Source organism: Zasmidium cellare (genome assembly GCF_010093935.1).
Source record: "Zasmidium cellare ATCC 36951 unplaced genomic scaffold M409scaffold_30, whole genome shotgun sequence".
Classification (NCBI taxonomy): Eukaryota; Fungi; Ascomycota; class Dothideomycetes; order Mycosphaerellales; family Mycosphaerellaceae; genus Zasmidium; species Zasmidium cellare.
The window spans coordinates 369,153-392,951 of NW_022986974.1; the positions used below are offsets into that span (position 1 = coordinate 369,153).

General features: G+C 52.9%; 7 protein-coding genes across 7 annotated transcripts; 2 read left to right on the plus strand and 5 right to left on the minus strand.

The window, feature by feature from the left end:
- Positions 1-1,808: 1,808 nt before the first annotated feature.
- On the plus strand, positions 1,809-4,180 carry M409DRAFT_68475 (uncharacterized protein; the record flags this gene model as incomplete). The annotated part of the gene is made up of 2 exons (XM_033817861.1): positions 1,809-2,251; positions 2,413-4,180. 2 exons carry the CDS (start codon positions 1,809-1,811, stop codon positions 4,178-4,180), a joined length of 2,211 nt encoding a protein of 736 aa, XP_033664465.1.
- Positions 4,181-5,017: 837 nt separating this feature from the next.
- On the plus strand, positions 5,018-6,922 carry M409DRAFT_26187 (uncharacterized protein; the record flags this gene model as incomplete). Its single annotated transcript, XM_033807996.1, has 1 exon — positions 5,018-6,922. One exon carries the CDS (start codon positions 5,018-5,020, stop codon positions 6,920-6,922), a length of 1,905 nt encoding a protein of 634 aa, XP_033664466.1.
- Positions 6,923-7,468: 546 nt separating this feature from the next.
- On the minus strand, positions 7,469-8,884 carry M409DRAFT_57460 (uncharacterized protein; the record flags this gene model as incomplete). Its single annotated transcript, XM_033813636.1, has 1 exon — positions 7,469-8,884. The coding sequence occupies one exon, from the start codon at positions 8,882-8,884 to the stop codon at positions 7,469-7,471; it is 1,416 nt and encodes a 471-aa protein (XP_033664467.1).
- A 1,044-nt stretch (positions 8,885-9,928) lies between these two features.
- Positions 9,929-11,736, minus strand: M409DRAFT_57461 (uncharacterized protein; the record flags this gene model as incomplete). Its single annotated transcript, XM_033813637.1, has 2 exons — positions 9,929-11,068; positions 11,134-11,736. The coding sequence occupies 2 exons, from the start codon at positions 11,734-11,736 to the stop codon at positions 9,929-9,931; spliced, it is 1,743 nt and encodes a 580-aa protein (XP_033664468.1).
- Positions 11,737-13,840: 2,104 nt separating this feature from the next.
- Positions 13,841-14,854, minus strand: M409DRAFT_68479 (uncharacterized protein; the record flags this gene model as incomplete). The annotated part of the gene is made up of 1 exon (XM_033817862.1): positions 13,841-14,854. One exon carries the CDS (start codon positions 14,852-14,854, stop codon positions 13,841-13,843), a length of 1,014 nt encoding a protein of 337 aa, XP_033664469.1.
- A 1,710-nt stretch (positions 14,855-16,564) lies between these two features.
- Positions 16,565-17,195, minus strand: M409DRAFT_57463 (uncharacterized protein; the record flags this gene model as incomplete). The annotated part of the gene is made up of 3 exons (XM_033813638.1): positions 16,565-16,882; positions 16,953-17,103; positions 17,161-17,195. 3 exons carry the CDS (start codon positions 17,193-17,195, stop codon positions 16,565-16,567), a joined length of 504 nt encoding a protein of 167 aa, XP_033664470.1.
- Positions 17,196-18,402: 1,207 nt separating this feature from the next.
- On the minus strand, positions 18,403-20,847 carry M409DRAFT_68480 (uncharacterized protein; the record flags this gene model as incomplete). The annotated part of the gene is made up of 1 exon (XM_033817863.1): positions 18,403-20,847. The coding sequence occupies one exon, from the start codon at positions 20,845-20,847 to the stop codon at positions 18,403-18,405; it is 2,445 nt and encodes an 814-aa protein (XP_033664471.1).
- Between the last annotated feature and the right edge of the window lie 2,952 nt (positions 20,848-23,799).

A 23,799-nucleotide genomic window follows, 5' to 3' on the forward strand; every position in this document is an offset into this window, starting at 1 on the left:
GCCAGATACCTTTCTCATCCTGCCTTGAATTCAATATGTCGTCCTGACAAGATATCCACAGTCCGGCTTGCCGACAGAGGAAGACATGAAGTTCTCAGCATCACATGTTTAGCCGATTCACTCACCTTGCGGCTGAGACTGGGATCGGCGATCTCGTCACGGAAGAATGTCGGCAAGATATGCTTGTTTCAGCGGCTGAGCAAGAAGGAAAATGGCTTCTTTGTGTGGAGGGAGGAAAGCAGATACCTATGGATACGGATGGCTGAGGGAAGTTTGGTTTTTGGGAGACCTGTGTCGACATGGCATATCGATGTATGGTGGAATAATGGGGCTCAATGATAGCGATAATGCAGGTAATTCCTAATGCAGGAAATGAGTGGCGTTCTGTTTTTGTGGAGAGATGTGATTATCAGTAGGACGAACATCATTGTGACCGCATCTCGCTCCTTCGCGTTCATCCTCCTTCTCCAGCTCAAAGTGGAAGATCCCATCCCCATTGCTCGCGAGCTGTCAGAGCAATCGAGATCACTGTTCGGAGTCTAGTCTTGTGAGAAATCGGAGGGATAACGGTGCAATGTTGTTCTTTCCATTTCGTTCACTTTGAGCGAGATGGCTGGAAGAGCTCGTAGGCACTACTGCCATGTGCTGAATAAGGTCATATCGTCTCCTGGCAGCGAGCCTCGTCCAAGCAAACGTGATCGGCCCCGAAGCATCGTGAACCTCCGTCGTTCCGGTCAAAGTGGAACGCATGGTATCGCCAAATCATCAAATCATCCCCCCCCCCCCCCCCCCCCATTTCTACAGCAACCAAGCCGAGAGTGTTACTTGGGATTGCTCAGACGGCATGCGAACACTGGGGATGAATGTTATATTTTGCGCCAACCAAGGAGGCTAGGTATAGACGAGAAAGAGAAATCTTTGCCGTAGGGCAGAGCTTAGTCTTGATCTCAAAGTGCACCGCATGGCATCGTCAGATCATCCCCCCGATTTTTAGAGCAACTAAGCCCGGAGTATTGCTCTGGACTGCTTAGATGGCATGCGAACGCTGGGGATGAATGTTCCACCTTGTGCAGGAGAGAGAATTTTTTACCGTACGGGAAACGTAGTCTTGATCTTGGGAGCCGTATCTTGTTGATGGTGTCGTTGCAGGCCTTGCAGCTCGCCAATGGCATGGCTATAGACGCCTCTATGCCGCGGAACGCGCTCGTCCCCCTGTATAGCACACCCGTGACGAGGAGGTGGTGATCGGGTCGGGAAGCTGCAATCAGAGGTGAAGTGCCCAAATCAGGGCTCGGTACGGGCCGCAATGACCAAGCGATTGACGTAGCGGCATTTGTTTGGTGTGGACGACAGCCCAGTCGAGTCTCCAACCCGCATCCAAGCACCAAGCACGCATTCGCAGCAACATAGGACCACCGTGGCCTGATCCCCAGTCGCAATCGCAACCTTCACCGTCCTATCATCCGGGTTCTACCTCCCCTGCCGACCGCGGAGTGAAGCAGCGCAAAGCCGACTCTCTGTGAAACCGCTACCTTTCTCCGACTGAACATCAAAGACCGAGCCACCAACACAACCATTCACTCATAGTCTTTGTGTCCTACAATGGGACAAGAGTGAGAAGGAGCCAATTCCTTTCAGCGTTGCCTGGGCCAAATAAGACACCCGCCCGTACATATTGCTCATCCACCGCCCTCCTCCGCCCTTCCACCTTCGTTATCAGACGAGTCTAGGGCATCAGCGACCCTCGAACCGCTTCCCACACCCTCCACCGGACACCTGCAGAGCCTTGCGTTGGCCCGATTCACACCATGCAGCAGTCCGCTCCGTCGCGCAAACGCCCCGCCCCAGGCGCGGAGCCTCTCATGCAGCAGCCGCAATATCAACAATACCAGCAGATACCGGACAACCCGGACTTCTCCAACTTCGATTTCAACACGTTTCCTACAGACCAAACGTACGCCGATCCTTCTCTTACCGATGCCAACAACTTCTCCTTCAACACCTCCCAACCGCCGACATATGGTAGCAACATTGCGCCGGCACCTTCAACCGATCTTGTGAGACGCGCGAGGAATCAGCAGCTTGCGCCGCAGCCTGGATATCAAGAGCAGTGGAATGGTGGGATGGGGGCCAACAGTACGAACCCAGAGGACGATGACTTGGAGGAGTTGAAAAGAAGAGCAGAGATTGCAAAGAATGAGGCGCGCGGGAAGAGAAAACAAATCCCGCCGTTTGTGCAGAAGTTGAGCAGGTAAGCAATGCATCCGAATCTTCTGTGACGTTCTATCCCCCGGGGTCGTTGATAGACTACCATGCCATCTTGCGATATAGTAGCATGGGCGGAGATGAAGGACTGGGGATAGACCGCACTTTCCTTAGGTCCATCTCATGATCTGCTAACACATACCATAGCTTTCTCGATCACGCCAACACGGATCTCATTCGGTGGTCGGACGACGGCAAATCATTCATCGTGCTGGACGAAGACGAATTCGCTCGAAAATTGATCCCCGAACTCTTCAAACATAACAACTACGCATCATTCGTTCGCCAGCTGAACATGTACGGCTTCCACAAGACAGTCAACATCACAGACGGTTCGCTTCGACAGTCAGAAAAGGCTCGCAAAGGCGTGAAGCCACCCAGCATGTACTCTCACCCATACTTTCGCCGAGGCCAGCCAGATCTGCTTTGGCTTATCCAGAAGCCGTCGAGCAAGTCAAGCGCGAAGAGGAAGAGGGACGGAAACATCAAAGACGGGTTTGACAGTGACGATGAGAGGCAGTTTTCGCCCGGTCCAGACGGCCGACCTCATGAGTTGGGCATGACTGGTGGACATGGTGGTGATGTTACTCAGATGCCGCGAGGTGAGCTTGCATCTGTGAAACAGGAGCTTAAGAAGCTTCAGCAACAACAGAACATCATCTCGCGGATGATTGGGCAGCTGAAAGAGCAGAATGACCAGTTCTACAGACAAGCAACTGCATTCCAGGCTCTGCACGACCGCCACGAGAACTCCATCAACGCCATCTTGACTTTCCTGGCGACATTCTACAATCGCAGCTTGGATGGACATTCTGGTCAAAATCTGGTCAACATGTTCAACAACCAAGGAGGTCAGAACAACCAGCAGCAGAGTGGTGTGGTTGAAGAGTACAACGACAACGGGGCAGAGAATAGTCAGCAGGTGCAGAAGTATGTCAAGCGACCACAGCTGCTCTTGACAGATTCTGCTTCACAAGCAGCTGGCAATGTCACGACACAACCAAATTCAGCACGGGCATCGGTCACCCCGCCAGAGGATGCCTCCACTCCCAACCTCAAGCGTGATAGCACATCAAGTGCGCCGCCCCAACGTCCAGCAAGTGTTACTGCTGGGAGAAATACCGCCAGTCCAGTGGTGAAGACGGATGCACAGACTCCCGATGTTCTGCACCAAGTGCCCGAGAACGACCAGATACTGAGCCTCATCAACAACGTCAACGCCACTACTGCCCCGTCAGACAGTTCAGCACCGGCTTACGACTTCTCTGCCGCCCTGAACCATTACCAGAACGCCAATGGAAACGCACCGCTGACAGCGAATCAGAGAGACGACATGCTTCAGATGATCGCCAACCATCAAGGCGCTGATGCATCCAACAACAACAACGCCTTGACGATGCCTAACATGCCACCGACGGGCTTCAACCTCGACGAATTCGAGCGTCGTAACAAGGAGATTGAGAATCTCCAGGATTTCCAAAAGCGTCACGACGAAGCCATCAATCGAGTTGAGAAGCGACTTGGTCAGTTCTCTCCTTCAGGATCCATCTCGGGTGCATCTGGTTTGTACAACGGCGGTTCTGGCTTTGACGGCAACTTCACCATACCCGAAGACCTCAACTTCCAAGATTATCTCAACGACGACACGGACTTGCGGTATGCTGATGACAACCCGGATATGTTTTCGTACAATTTGGACGGTACCGGCGGGGTAGACACTACTGGACAGGATATGTTCGGTACGACAGACGGAGCGACGACGAACGAGTACCTGGCGCCAGATACTGGAGCTGGAACAGTGGAGAGCTTGAGCAGTGAGGCGACCAGTCCAGCAGCCACTGGTCAGGTGGAAGGAGAATTGGACGGAGGAGAGCAAGAGCCTGGCACGCCCAACAAGAGACAGCGGAGGTCGTAGGAAGCCAAACAGCCTTTTCGCAATTCCTTCCCCGTCACGTCCATAACGAGTCTACGACCTACGACCTGTTTTCGCTATGAAGTGCGTTTTCGTTGCGTATCGAGATGCAGCGAGGATACGGCGTACTTTGGGCTTTGGTTTATTTCGTATTACGACCCTCCAAGACAATACAGGTGGAAGAGGAAGAAAAGTATCAAGATGATGGACTTCTTGAGTTGAGTTTGTGGATACCCCCAGCGCTGCTAGTACGTATGGAAAGCAGACAGTTTCTTTTCGCTTTCGATTTCCCATCACCGTTGTGGGATCTCATTGTTCCCTTCGCTCGTTGGTTGTCTCACCTTCCTTGACACATGACTACGACTTGGGTCAGGTCATCCCCTCCATCACAGCTTGATGAAATATGTTGCGCATTGGTCATGGGTACTGCTGGAGAAGGCATTGGTGGGATGGATGCCAGAAATTCGGTCGATGCAAAAGTATGCACCAAAAGGGTGCCTATGGCGAAGCTGGTAAGCAATATCATCAACAACCTCACGTCTTGATGTCTTGGCCACGAAATGATGCCTCCCACAGAGCAATTTCGTCGACACGTTGCCTTTTGCCCAGACAAAAGGCACAAGGTCAGCCTTCATGCCGTCCAACTCTGCCCTGGCCGACCATTCTCTCTCTCGCAGATCGAACTGTCGTTTCGCTCCCGAACGCAATAGCACAGCTCATCGTCATCACCATCATCACCACCATCATCGCCAACGTCGACGGTAAAGCTTCGTGAAAATGGAAGGAAGAAGCCTCCAAGAACAATATCGCGAGGTCCTCCTACAATCCCTCGCCGACATAATGGCGGCCAACAAGACCAAAACCACCATGCTCCCGCAACCGACGGAAGCGCCTCCTCTCCCCCTGACGCAAGTCTGCAAGTTCCTCACCTCCCTCTCCCCTCTGACCATGACCTGGCTCCTCACCTGCACGGCCTTGCTCTCCACCTTCGCCCTCCCACCGCCACCGACGAAACCCGAGCGCAGGAAACTCGAACGCGCCCTCGCCAAAGCGAGACACGAGCGGAGGTTTCGCGATGTCGAGGTCCTTCAGCGGGTCGTCGGGGATCTCTGGCCGGAGTGGTTCGATGATTTGAGGCGGAATGAGTGGGTTTGTGGTCTGGTTTCTGTCGGACTGGCGCTCAGTGCTGTCTTCTGGCCGCAAGTCAACGTCTGGGCTGGTCATGTCTCGGGGTGGTCGACGAAGTCCTTCGCTACGATTTTCCTCCACTGCAACGACGTCCTCGCACTCTTCTTGACTGGGGAACGGATGCAGAACGCTCCTCTTATGATTGCAATATTCCTTGAAGTTGTCTCCATGATCGCTGTGATGGAACTGCTTCGCATCGCGCTGGAGGCTCTCCCTGCTAGGGCCATCATGACTTGTTCCTGGGGATACATCCGCGCGGGTCTACGGTTCTCTTGGGAGTGTATCTCCTTCTTGCCTGTCTGGGGGGAGTTGGTGGCTTCGATCCTCTTGCAAGATGAGAAGGATCGGAAGATGACGGACAGGGAAATCAGGGAGCTCAAGAGGGCGAAGGAGAGGGATGGACGGGGCCCCAGTGCGATCCAGAGGCAGCGGGCTACGGCAGATGAGGAATTGGCGACGTCGATGCGGAGGTTGATCGAATTGTGCGGAGGGCATCGAGTCGAAGAACCAAGCAATGAACCACTCGCCACCACCTCAACGACGGACGTTTCTCCCCCCGAGACCAGAACGAGCGACGACGAAATCTCCATGACGACTGTGAGGGAATCGTGGGCCAGTCTACGACACTTCACTGCGTCGCGCCTCGCGGCCATTTCTCAGCGCATGGAAGAGGCTCGCGCAAACGACCGTCTACCTATCGCCACCAGCGCCATTCCCGCACCTCCCACCCCTCAGAACGAACAGGATCACTTCCACCGCATCGTGAGCCTCAGCGCACAGCTGGCCGAAGTCCGACGAGAGGCCTCGGACAGCATCAAGCACCGCCTCTGCCTTCCTAGCAGCCTCCCTGGCGAGAAAGCTGTCGACCGAGCCGGCAATGCGGAGAAAGCCGTCAATGAGGTTAGGCAGGAGTTGAAAGTCATGAGCCAAGGACAAGAGGGTTTCAACCAAGGACCAAAGGCCTTCGTCAAGGACGAGCGCACCCAGTCGAACGACCCCCTCGAACAAGCCCACGGAGAGACCCCCCCCACCCAACCCCCCCCCCCCCCCCCCCCCCCCCCCGCAACACGAACCCCCCCCCCCACCCACAAGAAATACACCTACGCCTACCCCCGCCCCACCTCCTTCACCTTCTCCTCCCCCACAACACCCCCAAAAACCCCCAACCACCACGCACAAACAATCCCCCCCAACTCCTCCCCCTTCACCCCGACCCCCACCCGCCAACAACCACACACCCTCTTCCCAGCCCGCCTCCCAGAAACAGAAACAGAATCACCCACAATCTCCCCCCGCCCAACGCCGGTGCTGGGGCCGACGCACCTCTCCCCTAGCCCGAGCGAGTTTAGTTTGAATAGTTTGGGGACGACCGCTTCGGAGGGGAGTGAGGGGTGGTTGAGTGATGATGAGGATGGGAGTGAGGATGAAGGGGAGGGGGAAGGGGAGGATGATGGGCTTTTGAGTGAGGGTGAGGGTGATGGTAATGGGGAGTATGAGGTTTTGCAGAGGGGTGGGGAGGATGAGGGGAGGGCGGAGGTTAATGGGATTTTGCTTTGAGTGGATGAATGGTTGGGTTGAGTGAAGAGGATGGATGGATGGATGGATGGGGGATGGGGGATGGATTTTCGATGCGGGAAGGTTATGCCTGGAGTTTTGGAGTCTGTTCTGGGTGTGTATGTTGTGAGTGGATCTGGATGTGTTTGTTGTTGCAGGGTGGGTAGTCGGATGTCCTGGAGGAAAGAATGAAGGGGATCTTGCTGTTGCTATACGAAGGGAGGCGTCCTGCGAGTATTGTCAGCGTTCACCCCGTCAAGCGTTTCGTTTTCGTTCTTCACAGTAGAAGGACTAGAAAGTAAAAAGTAAAAGTAATCAGCAGAGCAATGAATACATATACTCAAGTCTCATCAAAAACACTCAGAACCGCAACTGTATAATCATAAACTAAGGGGGCATACCCTCTCCCTTCTCTCTCGCTCTCTCTCGAATGGTAACAACATGCAGAGATCAAAACATCCCATGCATGCGTGGTATATAACGTCGTCGAAGCGAAGAGAACATCGACCAACAACAACTTCAAGAAGCATCTCAGGCGGGTAAAAATGTTCAAACCCCATTCACACCACCCACGAAATCAATAACGCCCTGCAGACTACTCTGCATCTCCTCGACTTGCATCCTTAGCGCCTGATTCTCATGCCGCAGCTGCTCGACCGTCGCCCAAGCCGCGCTCTCTGGACCCATTCGGTTCGTATTCGAGAATGCCGTGCTTTGCTGTGACATGGTGCTGCTTCTCGAGAAAAGCTGGCCATGCTTGCTAGGCGTGACATCCATATCCGGCGTCAACATCAGCTGTGGGTGACGTTGCGACACGGGTGTTTCCATGCCTCCACTAAAGACCGAGGAAGTGTCCGCGTCGGATTCGAAACCAGAGTCAGAGGCACTACCTGCTGATCTGCGTTTTCGTCTCTGTGCGACTTCGTCGTCGCTCGCGCCAGCTTCAGTCCCGTCTGTTTCCCGCCGCACGAGTCGGATTGTCTTGGACGCCTCACGTGCTTCCTGCAATTTCATCTTTTCCTCTGCCAGCTGGATGATCAGCTCCTCATTGACCTGCTTCTGCTCCTGATTCTGACGTCCTATGTCTTCCAATTGCATCTTCAGGTGTTTTGAGCGCGTCTCCACTTCTTCCACTTCCTCTTTCTGTGCGTCAATCTCAGGTTGGACATTGTCGATATAATCTACCTTCTCTTTATATGCAGCCTGCATTCGTTGGAGGAGGTTTGTGGCGTTGAGAAGGAGGTCGTTGAAAGCTTGCGGTGATAACTCATCTGCTGGTCCGTGTGGGAATAGGCTGGTGTTGATATTCATAGCGACAAACTCGTCTTGTGCGGCGGATGCAGGCGTGACAGGCGCAGGCATGCTGGGTTTTCGCGTAAACCACGACGTCTTCGCGGTGTTCGGTTTCGCTGCAGCAATTGTCGTGGGACTATCTTTCCGCCTCGAGCTCGGCCGCTCTGTGAACCCCGACTTATACTCCATCACAAACTCGCTCTCCTCTTTCGTCGGTGAAGTCGGTACACCCAGATGAACAGGTGCAGATTCGCCGTTGAAGAGATCCCCAAAGATCTTCGACTGCCTATTTCCAGCCTTATCTGCCTTCTCTGGACTGGTACTGATGTTGGCAGTATTCAGCTTCGGGAAGCTTGCGGCCCAAGATTTGGCCCGGCTGTGCAGAGCGGTTCCGGAACGGGAGAGTGCAGCTGCGGTCGGGTTGGCAGTCGATAGGGACGATAACCACTTCGACCCCAGGCCTTCGCGTGCGTCGGGTAGAGGCTTGGCTGGTTCCTTAAGCCGCACGTCTTCGAAGCCGTCGTCGTGATCGAGTCGGATGGTGGGCGTGGTGCAAGATGCAGCAGCGCCGTGATATGCGGTCGAAGAGGGAGATGAGGGCGAAGTGTTTACATGACGGGGAGGTCGAAAGGAGTTTCGCAGCTCGTACTGTGGCGTCTCATGGTCTCCCATGGCGGTGTGCTGGGGTGGTATGGAGCAGCGCAGGCAGGAATGTGGCCAGACAGCGCCTGTTTCGTGTCGAAGCGAGGTGTTTTACCGGGGACGGACTGGCATGCGGCTCGGGATCATGAATCGCGCGTGGTCGACGCCTGCTCGCGGTCCACTCGGGGGTGATGAGGCTGAGGAATTGTTGCTGGCAGAGGTTCGGTGTAGACAATGCCAAGCGCGGCGGGATGATGGCAGGTTGCAGACGCGCTTTCTTTTGTGAACAACACTGCTGCAGCGCAATGAGTCGCGTTGCTCTCTATCTCTCACGATGTCTTCGATGCCAGGATTCCGCGTTTGATTGAAAGGAGGGCGATCGGCCCCTGTCGTCGTCACGGCGTGATGTTCAATCTCGTGCTGACCACGATCCGCTGCCTGATCGTCGACCGAGACCCACTGCGGTGCGAAATTGAGTGCTGGCCCGGCCCGGGAGACACAGACAGACAGACGCCACACTTCGGAATAGCAACGACGGGAACAATGGTACTGTATTGCAACAACGACGGCGGTAGTAGTAGTGATGGATGTCGAAAAGAGTCGGAGGATGGAGTGCGGGTGCGGGCGTGTATTAATCGATGGGAAAGACGGTGGCTCGCTCGTCGACGCTGCCCTGTTTGGCTCCCTGCCATTTGGTGCAAGAAGAGGCTGGAAGCGAGCCACCGCCCACCAAACCACTCCACGACTCCCCTCTCAGCTGTCCACACGCCGTGGAGACGCGCTCGTCACAAGGCTGGACTGCGCGTCACATGTGGGAGTTTCCTGTTCCTGTCGCCATCTCAGACACACACTCGCGTGACGCTGCTTGGCCGTCTATTGTTGTCGCAGACGTTTGGGTGTGGCTTGCACAAACTTTCGGCCATCTCAGCCCTACTTCGGTGGCCTAGATCTACAATCTACCTCACCCCATGCCCTGAAAATGGAGGATGACCTGACACACGCAGTAACAGTCTATTTGAGCGATCTAGCTCTCGATTCGATACTCAATAGCGAGTGTAGAGGGACGGAATCTTCTCAAGAGGCATAAGGCGCCGCCTGCCACCAAGCACAAACATTCCTCTCAGTACGATCAATCGACCGCGACACTCCATCCGGGCCCAGATTCAACACAGAGCGATTCGCGCCATACGCCGGAAACGATACATTAGCCGTCCTCGATGACGGCACATCACCCGCAGCGAACGAGAGTATCAACTCCTGCAACGAAGCCGCAACCCCTGTATCGAATCCCTCATACGACACTGGTGGGTATGCGGACCAGGTATACGCCAAGTCTTGAGTGTGATACGCAGGCGGGACGTCGAAGTTATACCAGTAAGTCCTATGCGACTCGCTCTGCGCGAGGAAGAGATTGTTGCAGACTATTTGCGAGGCATTGAGGAAGTGCTCCTGCCGGCCGAAGGTGGTGATGTAGCCTTCACTGCCAGTGTAGTCATCCGGGAACAGGGTGTCTGTGATGAAGGAGACGGTGGATGCGTTGGCTTCAGGGTATGCTTTGATGACTGAGTCGGTGAATGCGCTCGATGTGTTGGCTATTGCTGGGGAGACGAACACGAAGGGATCGTTTTGGTTGTGTCCGAGCATCCAGGTGATGTTTTTGTGGTATCTCCCTTCAGCTAAAAGCTTTCCTGGGAGATCGGGCACGTAGTCTCCGTCGACGACGGGTCCGAAGGTGAAGTAGCCGTAGCTGGAGTTGTTGATGATGGCTTCGTTGACCCTCTGCAGTACATCTGTAGTCGCGTTCCGCAGTTCATGCAGCGAAGAAACGTTTGCCAGGGTAAGTACTTCCTCAAATACATCGTTTGGCGTTTTATCATTAGCAGGCTGAGGGTAGAAGATGGGCGACTGCAGGATCGCTCGTTGGAACGGAAGCCAGCTTCTTTCTTCTCCATACGACGTGATGTGATGCTCGATGGATCCGCCACCCGCGCTCTGTCCCATAACCGTCACACGGTCTGGGTCGCCGCCGAAGAGGTGGATGTACTTCTGTACCCAATCCAATGCCAGCCTCTGGTCCAGCAGAGCGGCATTGGGAGTTCCATCTGCTGCAACCTGCTCTCCGGCAAGCCATCCAAAGAGGCCGAGTCTGTAGTTTGGCAGGACTACGATGGTCGGCTCGATCGTGCTGTTCGTAACATCGATGCTTCGGCTCACCTATTGATAGAGGATGAAGTCAGCGGCAAATTTTCGCTTGGGAGTTGACACCTTCTATTTCATACCAAACCTCCAGCTACATCAGCGCTGACGTCGTCATTGCCCACATTCCTTTTATTGCCGTTGACGTATCCACCTCCATAAATCCACACAATGACGGGGGCCTTCTGCGTGCTGCAGCTGTTTCGACTCTCCCAGACGCTATGAGGAACCACAAGATCCAAAAAGAGGCAATCCTCACTGACGTTCTCCCCAGGCGTTGGTCCACTCGACGTGCTGATGGATGGCATCGTAGCGTTTACAACTACACCCTCGAGGACATCGTTGTACAGTGTCTGGTTCTGCTCCTGGAGAGCAGTCTCGAGAAGTCCAAGCTGCTGGTTGATTGTGTACATCCAAGTGGGCATGACGGAGGGGCAGACAATGTTGTTGGAGCCTCCGTTCGTTATCTGCCTGTTGGCTTGAAATGGTACTCTCGGTGCGCGAAACCGCGCATTACCGGTAGGAGGCGCACCGAAGCGGATGTTTGTGAAGTTGTAGTAGCCGCCTGCATCATCTGACGAGAAGGCTTCGTGGACGGCGTACCCTAGGTCCACAACAGGGAGATTGGCGGATGCTTTCGATGTGAATGTAGCAAAGCACACGCACAATAACAATGAGAAAGTCATTCGGGCGAGGTGTCGGGCCACAAAAGAAGTAGTACTCAAGTGGATGTCAAAGGCGAGCTACCTACGTCCATCAGCTGTTTATATCTCTCGCCTGCGATGTCATTTCTCATGAACAACGTCCTTGTGAGGGCCCAATTCGCCGTGATGCCGTCGCTGCACGAGAACGTGTACACGCCGGATCGACACATCATGTCCCGCAGCTATGCCAAATGATTGAGGCCGCGGCCGCAAGCGAGAGCATTTTACGCTGACATGAACCAGCGAAGTACTTGGAGATTTGGAAGAGGCAGTATGATCCCTTCGCAGAATCGGCTCGAATGGGTTTGTATTCGTCTTCTCCCGGGGACTTAGGCGATGGGTGCTCATGTCTTTATTTTTGGAGCGCCTCCATGATTCTTAGGTTGTCAGGCACGTCTAAACCAGGCACATCGCGAGATGTGAGGTCGCTGGGAGATGGATATCTTTCTGATAGTGGTGAAGTGAAGTTGCAGAGACGTAAGCCCCTTCCAGGCGTGGACGTTATTACGGAAAACCACAAATCTAGCCCACCGTACAGCAATCTGCGGCGCGACCTAGACGCGAACCACACCTCGTCCTCCTCGATTCATCCTCAAGCCATCCGACGACCTCGACTCTTCGCCTGTCTCGTCGTTCTCTTGGCTTTTCCAGCGTCTCCTGCTCTCACGGATTCCTCCTCTTTGCTGATGATATGGTCTGACTGCAAACACTCCTCCACATGCCCCGGCTGGGCACGCGGTTCTTGGAGTGACTCCAGAGTAGCTGTCCGAGACTCCGCGACGCCCGCGACGACTATTCCTTGAGCTTTCCTCTCTCCGCCGATTCTTGCTTCACGGCGGCCACATACGACTCCTTGATGCCCGCCCGCAACACTCTTTGCGACACTTCGAGCTTCTCCTGAATGTCGCGCCGCTCCGTAAGAGCTCCCTGAGAAGCTCCTTCCTTCCCTCAGACGATGCATGAAGAGGAAAAAGACGTTGCTGGTGCAGAAATATAAGCCAACCTAAGCGATTGGCTCAACCTCGACTTCAGAAACGAACAAAGATGTACACGTCGAGTTCATTACGGAGTCAAGCTGCTGCCGTGTGCGGAGATGGTTGAAGGCCTTGATTTTCAACCTGGATACCAGTACAGAGAGTATGTATGCATCTATCTGCTCTCTATCAACAATCATAATCACCCCCATCGTGCAGCAAACCAGCTAAGACCTTTCACCTCGCCGCATGCTCGCTCTGCCGCCAATATAAATCCATTCGGTCCCGATATGTAGCACCAGCAGTCTGTTCCATCATCTCCACAGATTTTGGCCAATGCTTCTGCCATGTCCAGACGAGGCTGGGCGCCGCCTGTTGTGTGGACTCTGAACTCGAGGCCGTCGCATCTCAGTTCTGAAGTTTGTCAGTACTGATAAGTTACTCCAAAGATGGTTCTTGGAAATCACACCATCGAAGAATGGTATATGGACAAAGTCGCATTCCCGCACACTCCATATCACGATACAGCGCTGCCAACGCCCGCGGGTCTGAAGGGTCGTTTTGTGGGAAGCGTCTACGTCCGGCGTGGAACTCTTCGTATCTACTGGGATAATGGTCTTTTGCGCGTGGAAAGCAGCGGCGACGGCAACACAGCCACTGAGACCGCTGCCGGCCGCAAAGCACACGACCGTCTTGAATTGTTCCGGGTTCGCGGGAGTAAAGTACGGGCCTTCCAGCCTCACTTTAGTATAAGTTCTGCGAGCTACAATACCGGATTGTTCTGAGGCAGTCATCTGCGCAGACGCTTCCTCGTCGTCTAATCGGGCGCATCCTACCTCGTCGGCCAAAGAGCCCAGTTTGTTCGTCCACTGCGTGCTCTTCGTCAGAGGAGTCGCATTCGACCCACTTGTTTTGAAGAGAAACTGCACGGTTATGCAATCATTTGCGCTTTCGAGCTTCTTTGACGCCAGATGGGTGATGGTCGTGAACGGGTGGATCTCGCGGATGGAGGATTGCGAGTGGTGGATGTAGAAGTGTGCCAACGGCGAGTGGCAGGCGCACCCAGATAGACGCTTTCGTGGCAGTGAAAGGGAGATGCTAACTGTGTCAGCTTATAGATCCTGCGAATGCAAACGCATCGCTTGCCTATACCAGCCATTACCCAACGACATCAACTGGCTGTGGACCTTCTCATTCAACTCGAGGATCCTCATCCCCCAATCAAGCAACCACATCGACAAGCCGGGGATCGTGCAATAGAACATGGTACTGGCGTGCAAACAAACAACGACAACAGCGGCAATACCCAGCAGGTGCGTGAAGTAGAACACGTTGAAGTGTTTCCTCCTAACCCAAGGGAAGCTCGTGAAAAACATGGCCGTCATGATCAAACCCGCACCAATCCCCGTGAAAATCAGAGACGCTCGCCATATGCCCAACCCTGAAGCATCTCCCGGCCAGACCTCGTGGTAGAGATACGTGGGGTTGAGCACGGGAAAGACATGTCGAAAGCGGTCGCGGCTCTGATCGTACAACGCTGCCCAAGCAGCGTAGAGCGATGCGTGCGTGATGATGAGGCCAAATAATACGTACGCCATGGTCATATGGAAGGCAAAAGTCGTCGACGGCGACAGTCTGAAGAAAGAGGCGAGAGCGCTATGTCGCGCCACGGGCAACAGCACCATCCCCATCGTCACATCCGCCAAGTGGCCCGTCTGAGCCACGGCGGCGATGATATTGTTCCCCGGCAATCCCTCACCTCGATCCCGAAAGTACTCCCGTAGACGCACCCACCAAACGCCGATCAAGATGCCGTAGAGCGCCAACGTCCAGAATCCCACGAGCACACCGCTAACACGCAGCCGTTTTCGACATATCGTCGTCGAAACCAGCCCCTGCACCCCCGGCCGGAAAGCCCTCAGCGCCAGAAACAATATCGATATCGATATCCACATGTACCACACCACGACGTGCAGTCGCGCTTGCAGTGGGAAGAGCCATTCGCCGCACGTCCCGGCGTAGCAGTGATGGTTCGAGCGATACGTGAGGCCGATCGAGAGGGCGAAGGTCGCGGAGATGCAGCCGACGAGGGGCCAGAGACAGGTTCGGGGGGTGATTCGGCGCATTTAATGGTAGATGGTGGTGGTGGTGTGTTGGAGTTGAGTTGTGCGTCTTGAAGATGGAATAGAATCTGGGTGGATGTTGATGCCCTTGTCGTGTCTTTCATCCTGGGCCCTTTCGACCGAGCTTGTGCTTGTCGTATCTTCCCTGCAAATGCTGTCAGCTCAAGTAGCTGCTTTGCGAACGGCGGTTGAATTCATTGACGAAACGGGAAGAGGGAGGGATTTTGAGTCTTGAACGAATGCACTCTCAGTCCACATTCAGAATCACTCGGTGATCTTACTCCATATTCAGAAACGTTTAATTCTATTGGTTTCCCCAACTCACGCAGCCCCCCTGTATCGAATTCAAGATTCAAACTCTATGGGTACGTAGACGGATCACCGACCAGCCGCCCTGCCAAGGTTTTCGTCCGGCACCTTTTCTATCCGTTGACTCCTCAGCTAAACAGAGGTCAGATCGAAACACGTCGCGGATAGGCAATGGTCTAGACCAAGGATCTTTGTGGTAGTAGAAGATAAAGTTGCGTCGTGAACTTTGTCGGGAGGTGAAGTGAATTCGAAGACTACGGCTGAACTTCGGCTTAGACACCAGGCTGTATATCTGGCATTAGTCTGATGGATTTGCGGATTGAGAGAGGGATATTGTTGTGACGATGATGGGACTATCTACTGGGCCCAGGCGGAAGGTGAGGACGTGGAGGTCGGTATACTCCAAGTGGCACTTATCAAGAAATAGAAAGACAAGCTAAGGCTTTTGTAGACTTTGTCTTTGTTCTTGGAGGGGATGAAGCTCTCGAGGATCTGGGAGATCTTAGCTGCCCGCGAAAGACAAGTTTAAGATGAAGCAGCTTGAGGATGGTCGAGGGGGTTATCAATCGCACGTTGCCAGTACCTCGAACCCCTATGCCATAAGGCTAATCCTCTCCGGGTCGTTCTGGATATCGAAAGGGGAGAACACAATCATCTGCTGCTTGATATTCTCCGCCGATAATTTGAAAGCGAGGTGGCTGATGTAAATGATGGTGGTGCTGATAAGTATGAGCAGCAGCGCCTCGAGCGATTCGTTGGGGGCTTCTCTCCAAGTCATAATGGTGGTCGACCATCTTGCGAGACGTCTTGCCCACTAAGTCCCATTGGTTGCGCAGAGAGGTCGAGTGTACTTGGATGGTAAGTTGGAGTATAACTAGCACACCCAGTTCGGAAGAAAACGCTGCGGTGGGTGCGTCATCTCCAGCTTTGGCATTGATTTACTTGTCAGCTATAATCTCTCTGTCATTGAGAGCTACCAAAGGGCCATCACTCTCACCAAGAAACTGTATCATTCGCAGCTACGGAGATATGCGCGAGCTAACGCTCCGAGTCGCTGTTCAATCCATTCCCAATCTTCACCCTCCGCACCCACCACTCGGTGGTCGTCAAGCAAGTCAGAATTCTTATCGACCTCGGCCTTTTAATGGAGCTCAATAAAAGCGGTGACACATATGATTCTCTTGTATGATGCCCGCCCCCCTAGTCACACTCTGGATGCTCCTCATCGTGCTCATGATAGTCGCAACGATAAGGATTGAATCCTGGCTCCTTCTCCACAAGTCCACGGTCAGACTGCATAACGGCGAGAATGACTTCATCCTTGAACTCGTTCGAGAAAGTATGAGCGTGGGTTCTGAAGTCGTCCATGCTCATAAAGAACGCCACCGAGTCGATCAAGAGCTGTCACATCGGCGACTCCTTGGTGGTGGCTGCGAATAATTCCTGGATGACAGAGGCCGGAAGCAGACTCCGTCCTCGCTTCGTCAGAAAGACGAGTTGGTCGACGAGAGCATTCTTGGCATCGATGTCGAGCAGCATGTCTGCCAAGATGTAGGAGTCGATTACCAAGACCTGCGCTTTCGTAACGTCTTCGCGGGCTTCTTCGGACTTGTCTCCTGCGGCTGGGAACTTGATCTCTTCGGCTAGGACGACATCGCCACTGTACAGGTACTGCAAGTAGATTTCGAACGGCTTTGGTTTGGCTTCAGGCAGGTGGACGACCTGTTAAGAAGGACGAGAGAGTCAGATATCATCACCACATGTTGCACTGCATCGGTATTGCGCGACGTACCTTGGTCTGTCCCTCCGCCCACTCCTTATTGCAAGCTTTGCGGAGGAAGTCGCTAGACTTGACGAGGACGTTCTTCGGGACATTATAGCTCTGCGTGTCGACACAGACGTCGGCGCCGACGACTACCTTGAACTCATCGTTGAACTTGAATCTGTAAGCGGTCAGTATATGCACATCTGCGCGTCTAGAGTCTCGAAGTCTTCCTTACTTGTGGCGTTTGTAAGGCTGCTTTGTGTCCGGCATGGTGTATGTGGGCAGCAGTGATCTCGGTCAACTCAATCACAATCAATATCGAATTGAATTGATTCATTAACTCAACTCGATCCGGCCTGTAAATTGATTGACGTTGATCAACTAATAGCTGGAATTAGTCAATACTCGACTAATATTGATTGAGATTGATCGAGACAGCCGTTACTGCCTATTTAGGCAGCCGTTAAGCTCCTAAACCCCTAACGGCGGCCGTGCACACGTGTTTTAGCGTGTTTTAGCGTGGCATAACGGCTACATCCCTCAATGCTAAGCAATCACATTCGATCAATCAGTTGCAACTAGTTGCAATGTGAGCGAATTAGCGAGCAATTCAATCAGATCAGTGCCTCAGATTGATCTGATTGAGTTGATTCATAACACTGGTGGGCAGGTCGAGGTATTGTCTATAGTTTTGCTTATGGGTAACACAAATGCGTTGATATACGATACGCGGATGTGCGGTGCGTGGGCGTGTGATGCGTAGCATTGAATCGGCAAAGTTGAGTTGAAAATTGGATAAGTGCGGAGCGGGGATGGGTAAAGCTTAAATATGCGCTAGTGGGGCTAGTGGATTTGTAGGTGAATGAATTTGTCGTCTCGGCTTTGGTGGTGTATTCGCGATGCTGTTCCTTACATCCAAAGAGCTCTTTTCGAGACTATGAAAGAACTCTCATCATTCCGTTGGAAGGGAAAATATAGCATGTTTATCCCCATGACTTTTATAGCCACTAAGCCCTAAACCAGATTTCAGAATGCTTGGAGAGCTCGAGAGCATTAGGGATAGCTTTTCTCCTCGGCACAGGACAAGGACTATACTTTCTACTCCCCGCCAGTTCGATAGCGAGCGCTGCCTCCTGGTGTCTTCCTGACCTTTGTCTCGTTTGCTTCACTGTCGTAAGCACATAAAACACACGTCTAGCTTCTTATATGCATCGAAAATTACCGAGAGCACGGCTCACAGAATTTCAACCTCAATTCATTTTCATCACCCCCGCTACTGGTATCATTCTTGAATCTTGCTAATAAATTCAACTTTAATCACTCAGCGACAGCCTGCTGGGGATCACAATAGACCACAGAGACCACAAAACTACCTGGACATAGAATGAATTTGACACATTTTGTGTCATTCTGCCGCAAGGCTCATTTTGACAGGCATCTATATGGTACCCACCGGGGTCCTGCTAATTCATGGCGACTACTCAGTCGCTCCTGCGCGTCTGAGCATTCTCACGATGCGTGCATTTTTACTCAACTGAGCCTGATCCAATGCACTGCCCCGGCCTACCCCTGGTGCGTTCACGTCGGCTCCAGAATTTATTAGCATCTGAACGATTGACTCATGGCCGAGTCTAGATGCCGCGTGCAAAGCACTTCCAAAAATTCCACCTTGCAAATTGACGTTCGCTCCTGCGCCTAAGAGCGTCAGGACTATCGTGTCGAATGCCATATAACACGCCGCTTGTAGAGCATTGCCGTATTCACCTCCCTGTGCGTTCACCTCTGCTCCTGCATCTAAGAGCATTTGTACTATCGTCTCGTCTCCTTGAAAACACGCCGCTTGTAGAGCACTGCCATAATTGCCTCCCTGCGCGTTCACATCCGCTCTTGCGTCGAGGAGAACCTCTATCGCTGCTGGATCATTTCCTCCAGACGCCCAGGACAGAGGCAGGTCTTTGCAACCCTTAAAGCCATTCACATGGGCACCTGCCCCTACAAGCCACTCTACGACTGGCCCGTTGCCATTTTCAGCAGCAAAGGACAGGGCATCTCGACCATCACTGACTGTATCATGGATTTTTGATGCACCCCAACCCAAAGCTTGACTGCATGAGGTCAAAAGGTACTTTGCAACGTTCCAATTCCCGGTTTTCCATGCCCAGATCCATAAGTCATCTCCCACGTTGAGCTGAGAAGCCTTGCCAAAGCCTTTGTCTTTCGTAAGGTCTTCGATCGAGACGGAGCTATTGGGATCCATCAATGATCCCAAAGCTAGTCGCTGGCCATTTGCAAATGCTGCGATGAAAGGGTACCCATATCTTTCGCCTTTGATGCGGTCCCAGATTCCGTGATGCGGGATGATATCCAAAAGTGAAGCAAACCCAGTTTCGGCAAGAGTATATTGAAGTGTGGCATTTGGTCCGTGCCGATGTTTGTGGACAGGCTGGAGGACATTAGTAACATGAATCCACCAAGTGAAGGGGAATTGATGTAGGTACATCTCCTGCGAAACCATCAGAGCAGCTTCATTGGCATGATAGAGGACACTTTGGGAAGCGTAATCAAGGAATGGAAATCCCTCGTTGACACCTGCTCTGAGTTGTGCGCTCTCCGATGACGTGGCTTTCGGCAAAGGCTGGCCAAGCGGAGCAAACGCACTTATGCCGACGGTCATGTACTTGTGACAGCATTGTTTGAGCCGGTCGTGACTTATGTCTGCGACTCTGCCATTCAGCTGAGGCCAGAGCTCGCAAAGGCCGCCATCTTTGAGAAGGAAGTCACGGACAGATTCGTGGATGAACTGCACTGTTGGCTTGTCTGACTTCGTAAGTTCAGCCAAGCCTTTCGACGATGAAGTAACAAAACGAGCCATGCCCTGAGTCTTGTCCCTCTCGGGATGTCGAGCTTGTGTCGGCTTGTCAGTAAGACCTGCTTCCATGGCGCAATAGAACTCCTCCAGCTTGAGGGGTCGTTTCGCGAAAATGATCCACTGGAGACAGAGCAGTAGGGCATCCATGTCGACGTTGTCACGCCGAAGTATATCTCTCAACAGTTCAGTCAAGCCATCGGGAATTTCCTCCAGCTTTTGCTCTATCGCCCACATGCAGCCCTTTCGATACTCCACATTGAGAATGTCGACAACGAGCACAGCCCACATAAACACGCCATTGGACTTCTGACGTATTTTTGTACGGATCTGCTCATCGTGTTCTCCATTGCCTGCATCAAGTTGCTTTCGAATGAACATCTCTAGATCGTGAGAGTGACCGTCTTCCGTTTCAAGTACCATGTTCAATGCCTTCTGCGCGCGGATCTCTGGATAGTGCCGACTCGCGAAGCAAATACGCAGTCTGGTCCCACTGTCTATCGCACTTTCTGCAAGATCCTCAAATTGAGCGACCATGTCGCGGACCTGTTTCTCGTTGCACTCATCAAGAGCATCAATCACGCAGACGACCCGCCGATTCCCGAGACCAGCCACAGCACTGGCGAAGAGCTCTTGTAGGATCTCCAGTGTCCAGGAGGGTGGGTAGTTTGCCACTGTTTCTGCGCCATCGACTTCATCGAGTACTTGTTGTAGATCTGGGGCCTCCTTGAGCAGCTGTAGTAGCAAGGATCTGTACATGCCGATAGTATCCTTCTCCAGCTCATCACCTCTAGCGTTGAAGAAGAAAGAGATCAGAATTTCGTTGCGGCTTTTCTTTCTCCTCTTCAAATGGGCATAGACAAATTTCAGCAGAGTCGACTTTCCAGCGCCAGGTTTCCCATTGATCCAGAAGATGCTCCGCTTCTGCGGGATCTCATCGACACTGTCCCATGCAAGGTAAGTCGGGTGTTGCAAAAGCCATTGACAAGTCAAACGCTGTGCGCGTTTGATGGTGGCGTGTCGAGCGTCCATTTGCTCGAAGGCGAGAGCTTTCATCAATTCGACACGATTGTCCAAAGATTTGGCGTCTGACTTTGATGGAATATTTGCACCATTTTCGACTCTTTGCACGCCAATAGCACGTTCTGTAATGAGATTGGGGTCGAGATAGTTCCAACTTTTAGCGGCTTCATCACGCAATCGAGCGAACGCCCGTCGCTCCCCTTCGCCATAGATGACCGACAGGCTGACATTGAAGATTCCCAAGAGACAGTAAGCCATATCTTCTTTCCTGCTGGTGCGACGTCCTTGTAGCCAGCGAAGCCGTTCGTTTGGTGCGAAATCCAACAGCGGCTTCGTCTCTCTCAAAGCATCGATTGGAATTCCTGTGATAGAGGCTATGTCTGCCTCGAGGGTGCGCTTGTCGCCCAGTAGATCCCGATCTCTGGAGAAGAATTCAATGACCTTTGGCGCCAGCAGTTCCTGCAAAGTCCAGCCACGAGTGAACCACCTGCTCTTGCGAAATGCTTCCTTCCACGAAGCATCAGAATCGCCGTTGCTATCACGCTTGCGAGTCCCAACGTTTTGTAAGTAGACGTAGCATTTAGTTGCTTGCGCATACCAGCGAAACATAGAATTGATAGACTCAGAGAGTTCGGCACTGCTCGTCTTGTCGATGCAGCATAAGTCGACCCAAAAGTATTGATATCCATCCTTCTTCGCCTGTTCTCCACAGAATCGGACTTTGGCGAAGCCAGCCTTTTGTTGGTAACATCGATTTGCGATATCCTGAAACTTCAACTCGTCCGCATCCGATCCCCAGGTGTGAGACAGGATTGCATAAGGAGGGATATGGTCGGCGTGGTGGCTGGTGAGGCTCAGCTCACCGTCCTCGCTCACCTGCAACAACCACATGGTGTGATATCAGTGAGGCATTATAGTCGGAAAGAATCAGCGATATACTTCGGAAGAGACGTCGTGTGCTGGGATCTCAGGAGAGTTGAACTGGTGATGGTTGTTCGACGTTGAAGAGGTGAGGTGCAAGAGAGGCTGAGCAAGAGGAGGGAATTAAGGCAAAAGGAGTGCCTTAGGCACCCACGCTCTTCGCATGAAATCAGTGGCGTTGTGTACATGCATCTTGGTCACACACCGGGGAAGCCATATGATTGGTACAGCGAATGCGCTGAAACACAACGATTCGCTATTGAAACAGAATCCCGTCCTCTTACCATTCGAGCTCCCCCTTGCAATCTAGGCGCGGGTTCATAGATAGGGGTTGGAAGGCATCAAAGCGGAAAGGGTGCAGAATACAAGACATGGTTACTCAAACGCTTCGTCACCTCGAGATTCGTACACTCTGCCATAGCCACAGCACAGCCAGTGTTAAACTCCCACCTCATCGACACTGCCTCTCGACCGTAGCAATCACCCGCGAACACCACCGCTCATTTCCCACACTTGGACTTCGGATTGCTCTCATCGTGCACATGGTACGTACACTTGGAAGCATCCCTAGGACTGACAGCATGCTGCTTCTTCTCCGTCAGCTTGTTGAGCTTGAGACTCAAGTCGACGAGCAGCTCGTTGGGCTTCTCGTTCAAATTGTCCTTCTTGCCGTTGACATGGAGCTCATGAGCGACAAAGTCCACCATGAGGCGGCGCAGGACGGAACCTGACGACGTGCCCTCGTAGATGTCCTGGACTAGGCCGTAGCTTGAGTAATTCCCACCGTGGAGAATTCGCGCGATGAGGGTGTCGATGATGGCGTTTTCGCTCTTTCGATCGTCGAGGTAGTTGGCGAGTAGGTACGTCTTGACCAAAGACCTATAGAGTCGATTGCGAGACAAGTTGACAGGGTCGGCGTTGCCAATATGCAGTTCTTCATTAGCCGTGACGACGCTGCCTGTGTTGAGGAGATGCAAGTAGACTTCGAAGTGTGCTGGGTGATGATCTGGGATGGTGAATTCGTTCTTTTGGCCTTCGACCCATCGCTTCTGACACCCGGCTTGGAAGAAGCGGCTTGAATTGGTGAGTTGGCTCTTTGGGACGGTGTAGGTGTTGCTCGCCTTCTCCGACTATGACTCTCAGAGTCTCCTCAGTCTTAACCCTATAGTAGTCAGCAGGTATGACTATCATCGACATATGTGCAGTGACATACTTGCGTCTTTTGTCTAAGGGGTAAAGCCCGTTAACTTTTTCGAAGGCATCGCTGTCTTGTGGCCTGATCAGATATGCTTGGAAGATATGGATCAAGTTGTTAGTCGTCTCGAGGAGTAGAAATGAAGGCCAAAGTGCGAGACAGATGAGGGCGTAAATAACGGTGAGAGGGGAAGTTTGCTCGACATAGCAAGAAGGCTAGCCAGAATTCACTCGTGCACCATAGAGATTGTCTGAGTAGACACTTAGACTCTCTCAAATTATGTGTGTTTCTTGAGCAGCTAACGGAGGTCCCGACGATCGCAGAGGTCAAGAATGCCAACAGCAGCTGCGGCAGTGATGAGACTCGGCGTTGAACCCCGTGACAAGTCGTTGATAGGTGGCAGCTAGGTATTTCTGCCCGTCTTCTATATGCGTAGATCGATAATGCCTCCAGATGAGCGGCCATATGGTGCAGCAACAGACGAGGGGATATGTCAGTCCGAGTCCATTCCCAAAAAGGGACAGTCAGCACGTCCGACTTGCGTTTGAGGGACAGACTCGAGCTGTGTGAGGGCAGTGAGCTCGTCTTTATTCTGGTCGTCCTGGTGCGTGCTGTCCACATGATCGATGAAGCACTGGTACGAGTCAAACTTGATACGACTGCAGAGTGGACAGTGCCATTCACGACGGTGCTCCATTTCATGGTCCATCCAAGCACTTTTGCTCGCGAAAAGCCGCACTAAGCAGTCCTGGGCTGTACAGACGTACGGGCGTAAGTCCGCAAGAAAATGGCCCCTAATATTGCTTAGCAAAGATCAAAACAACATCAACATCACACGCTAACCAACCTCCAGGCGGCCTCAGTCTCGA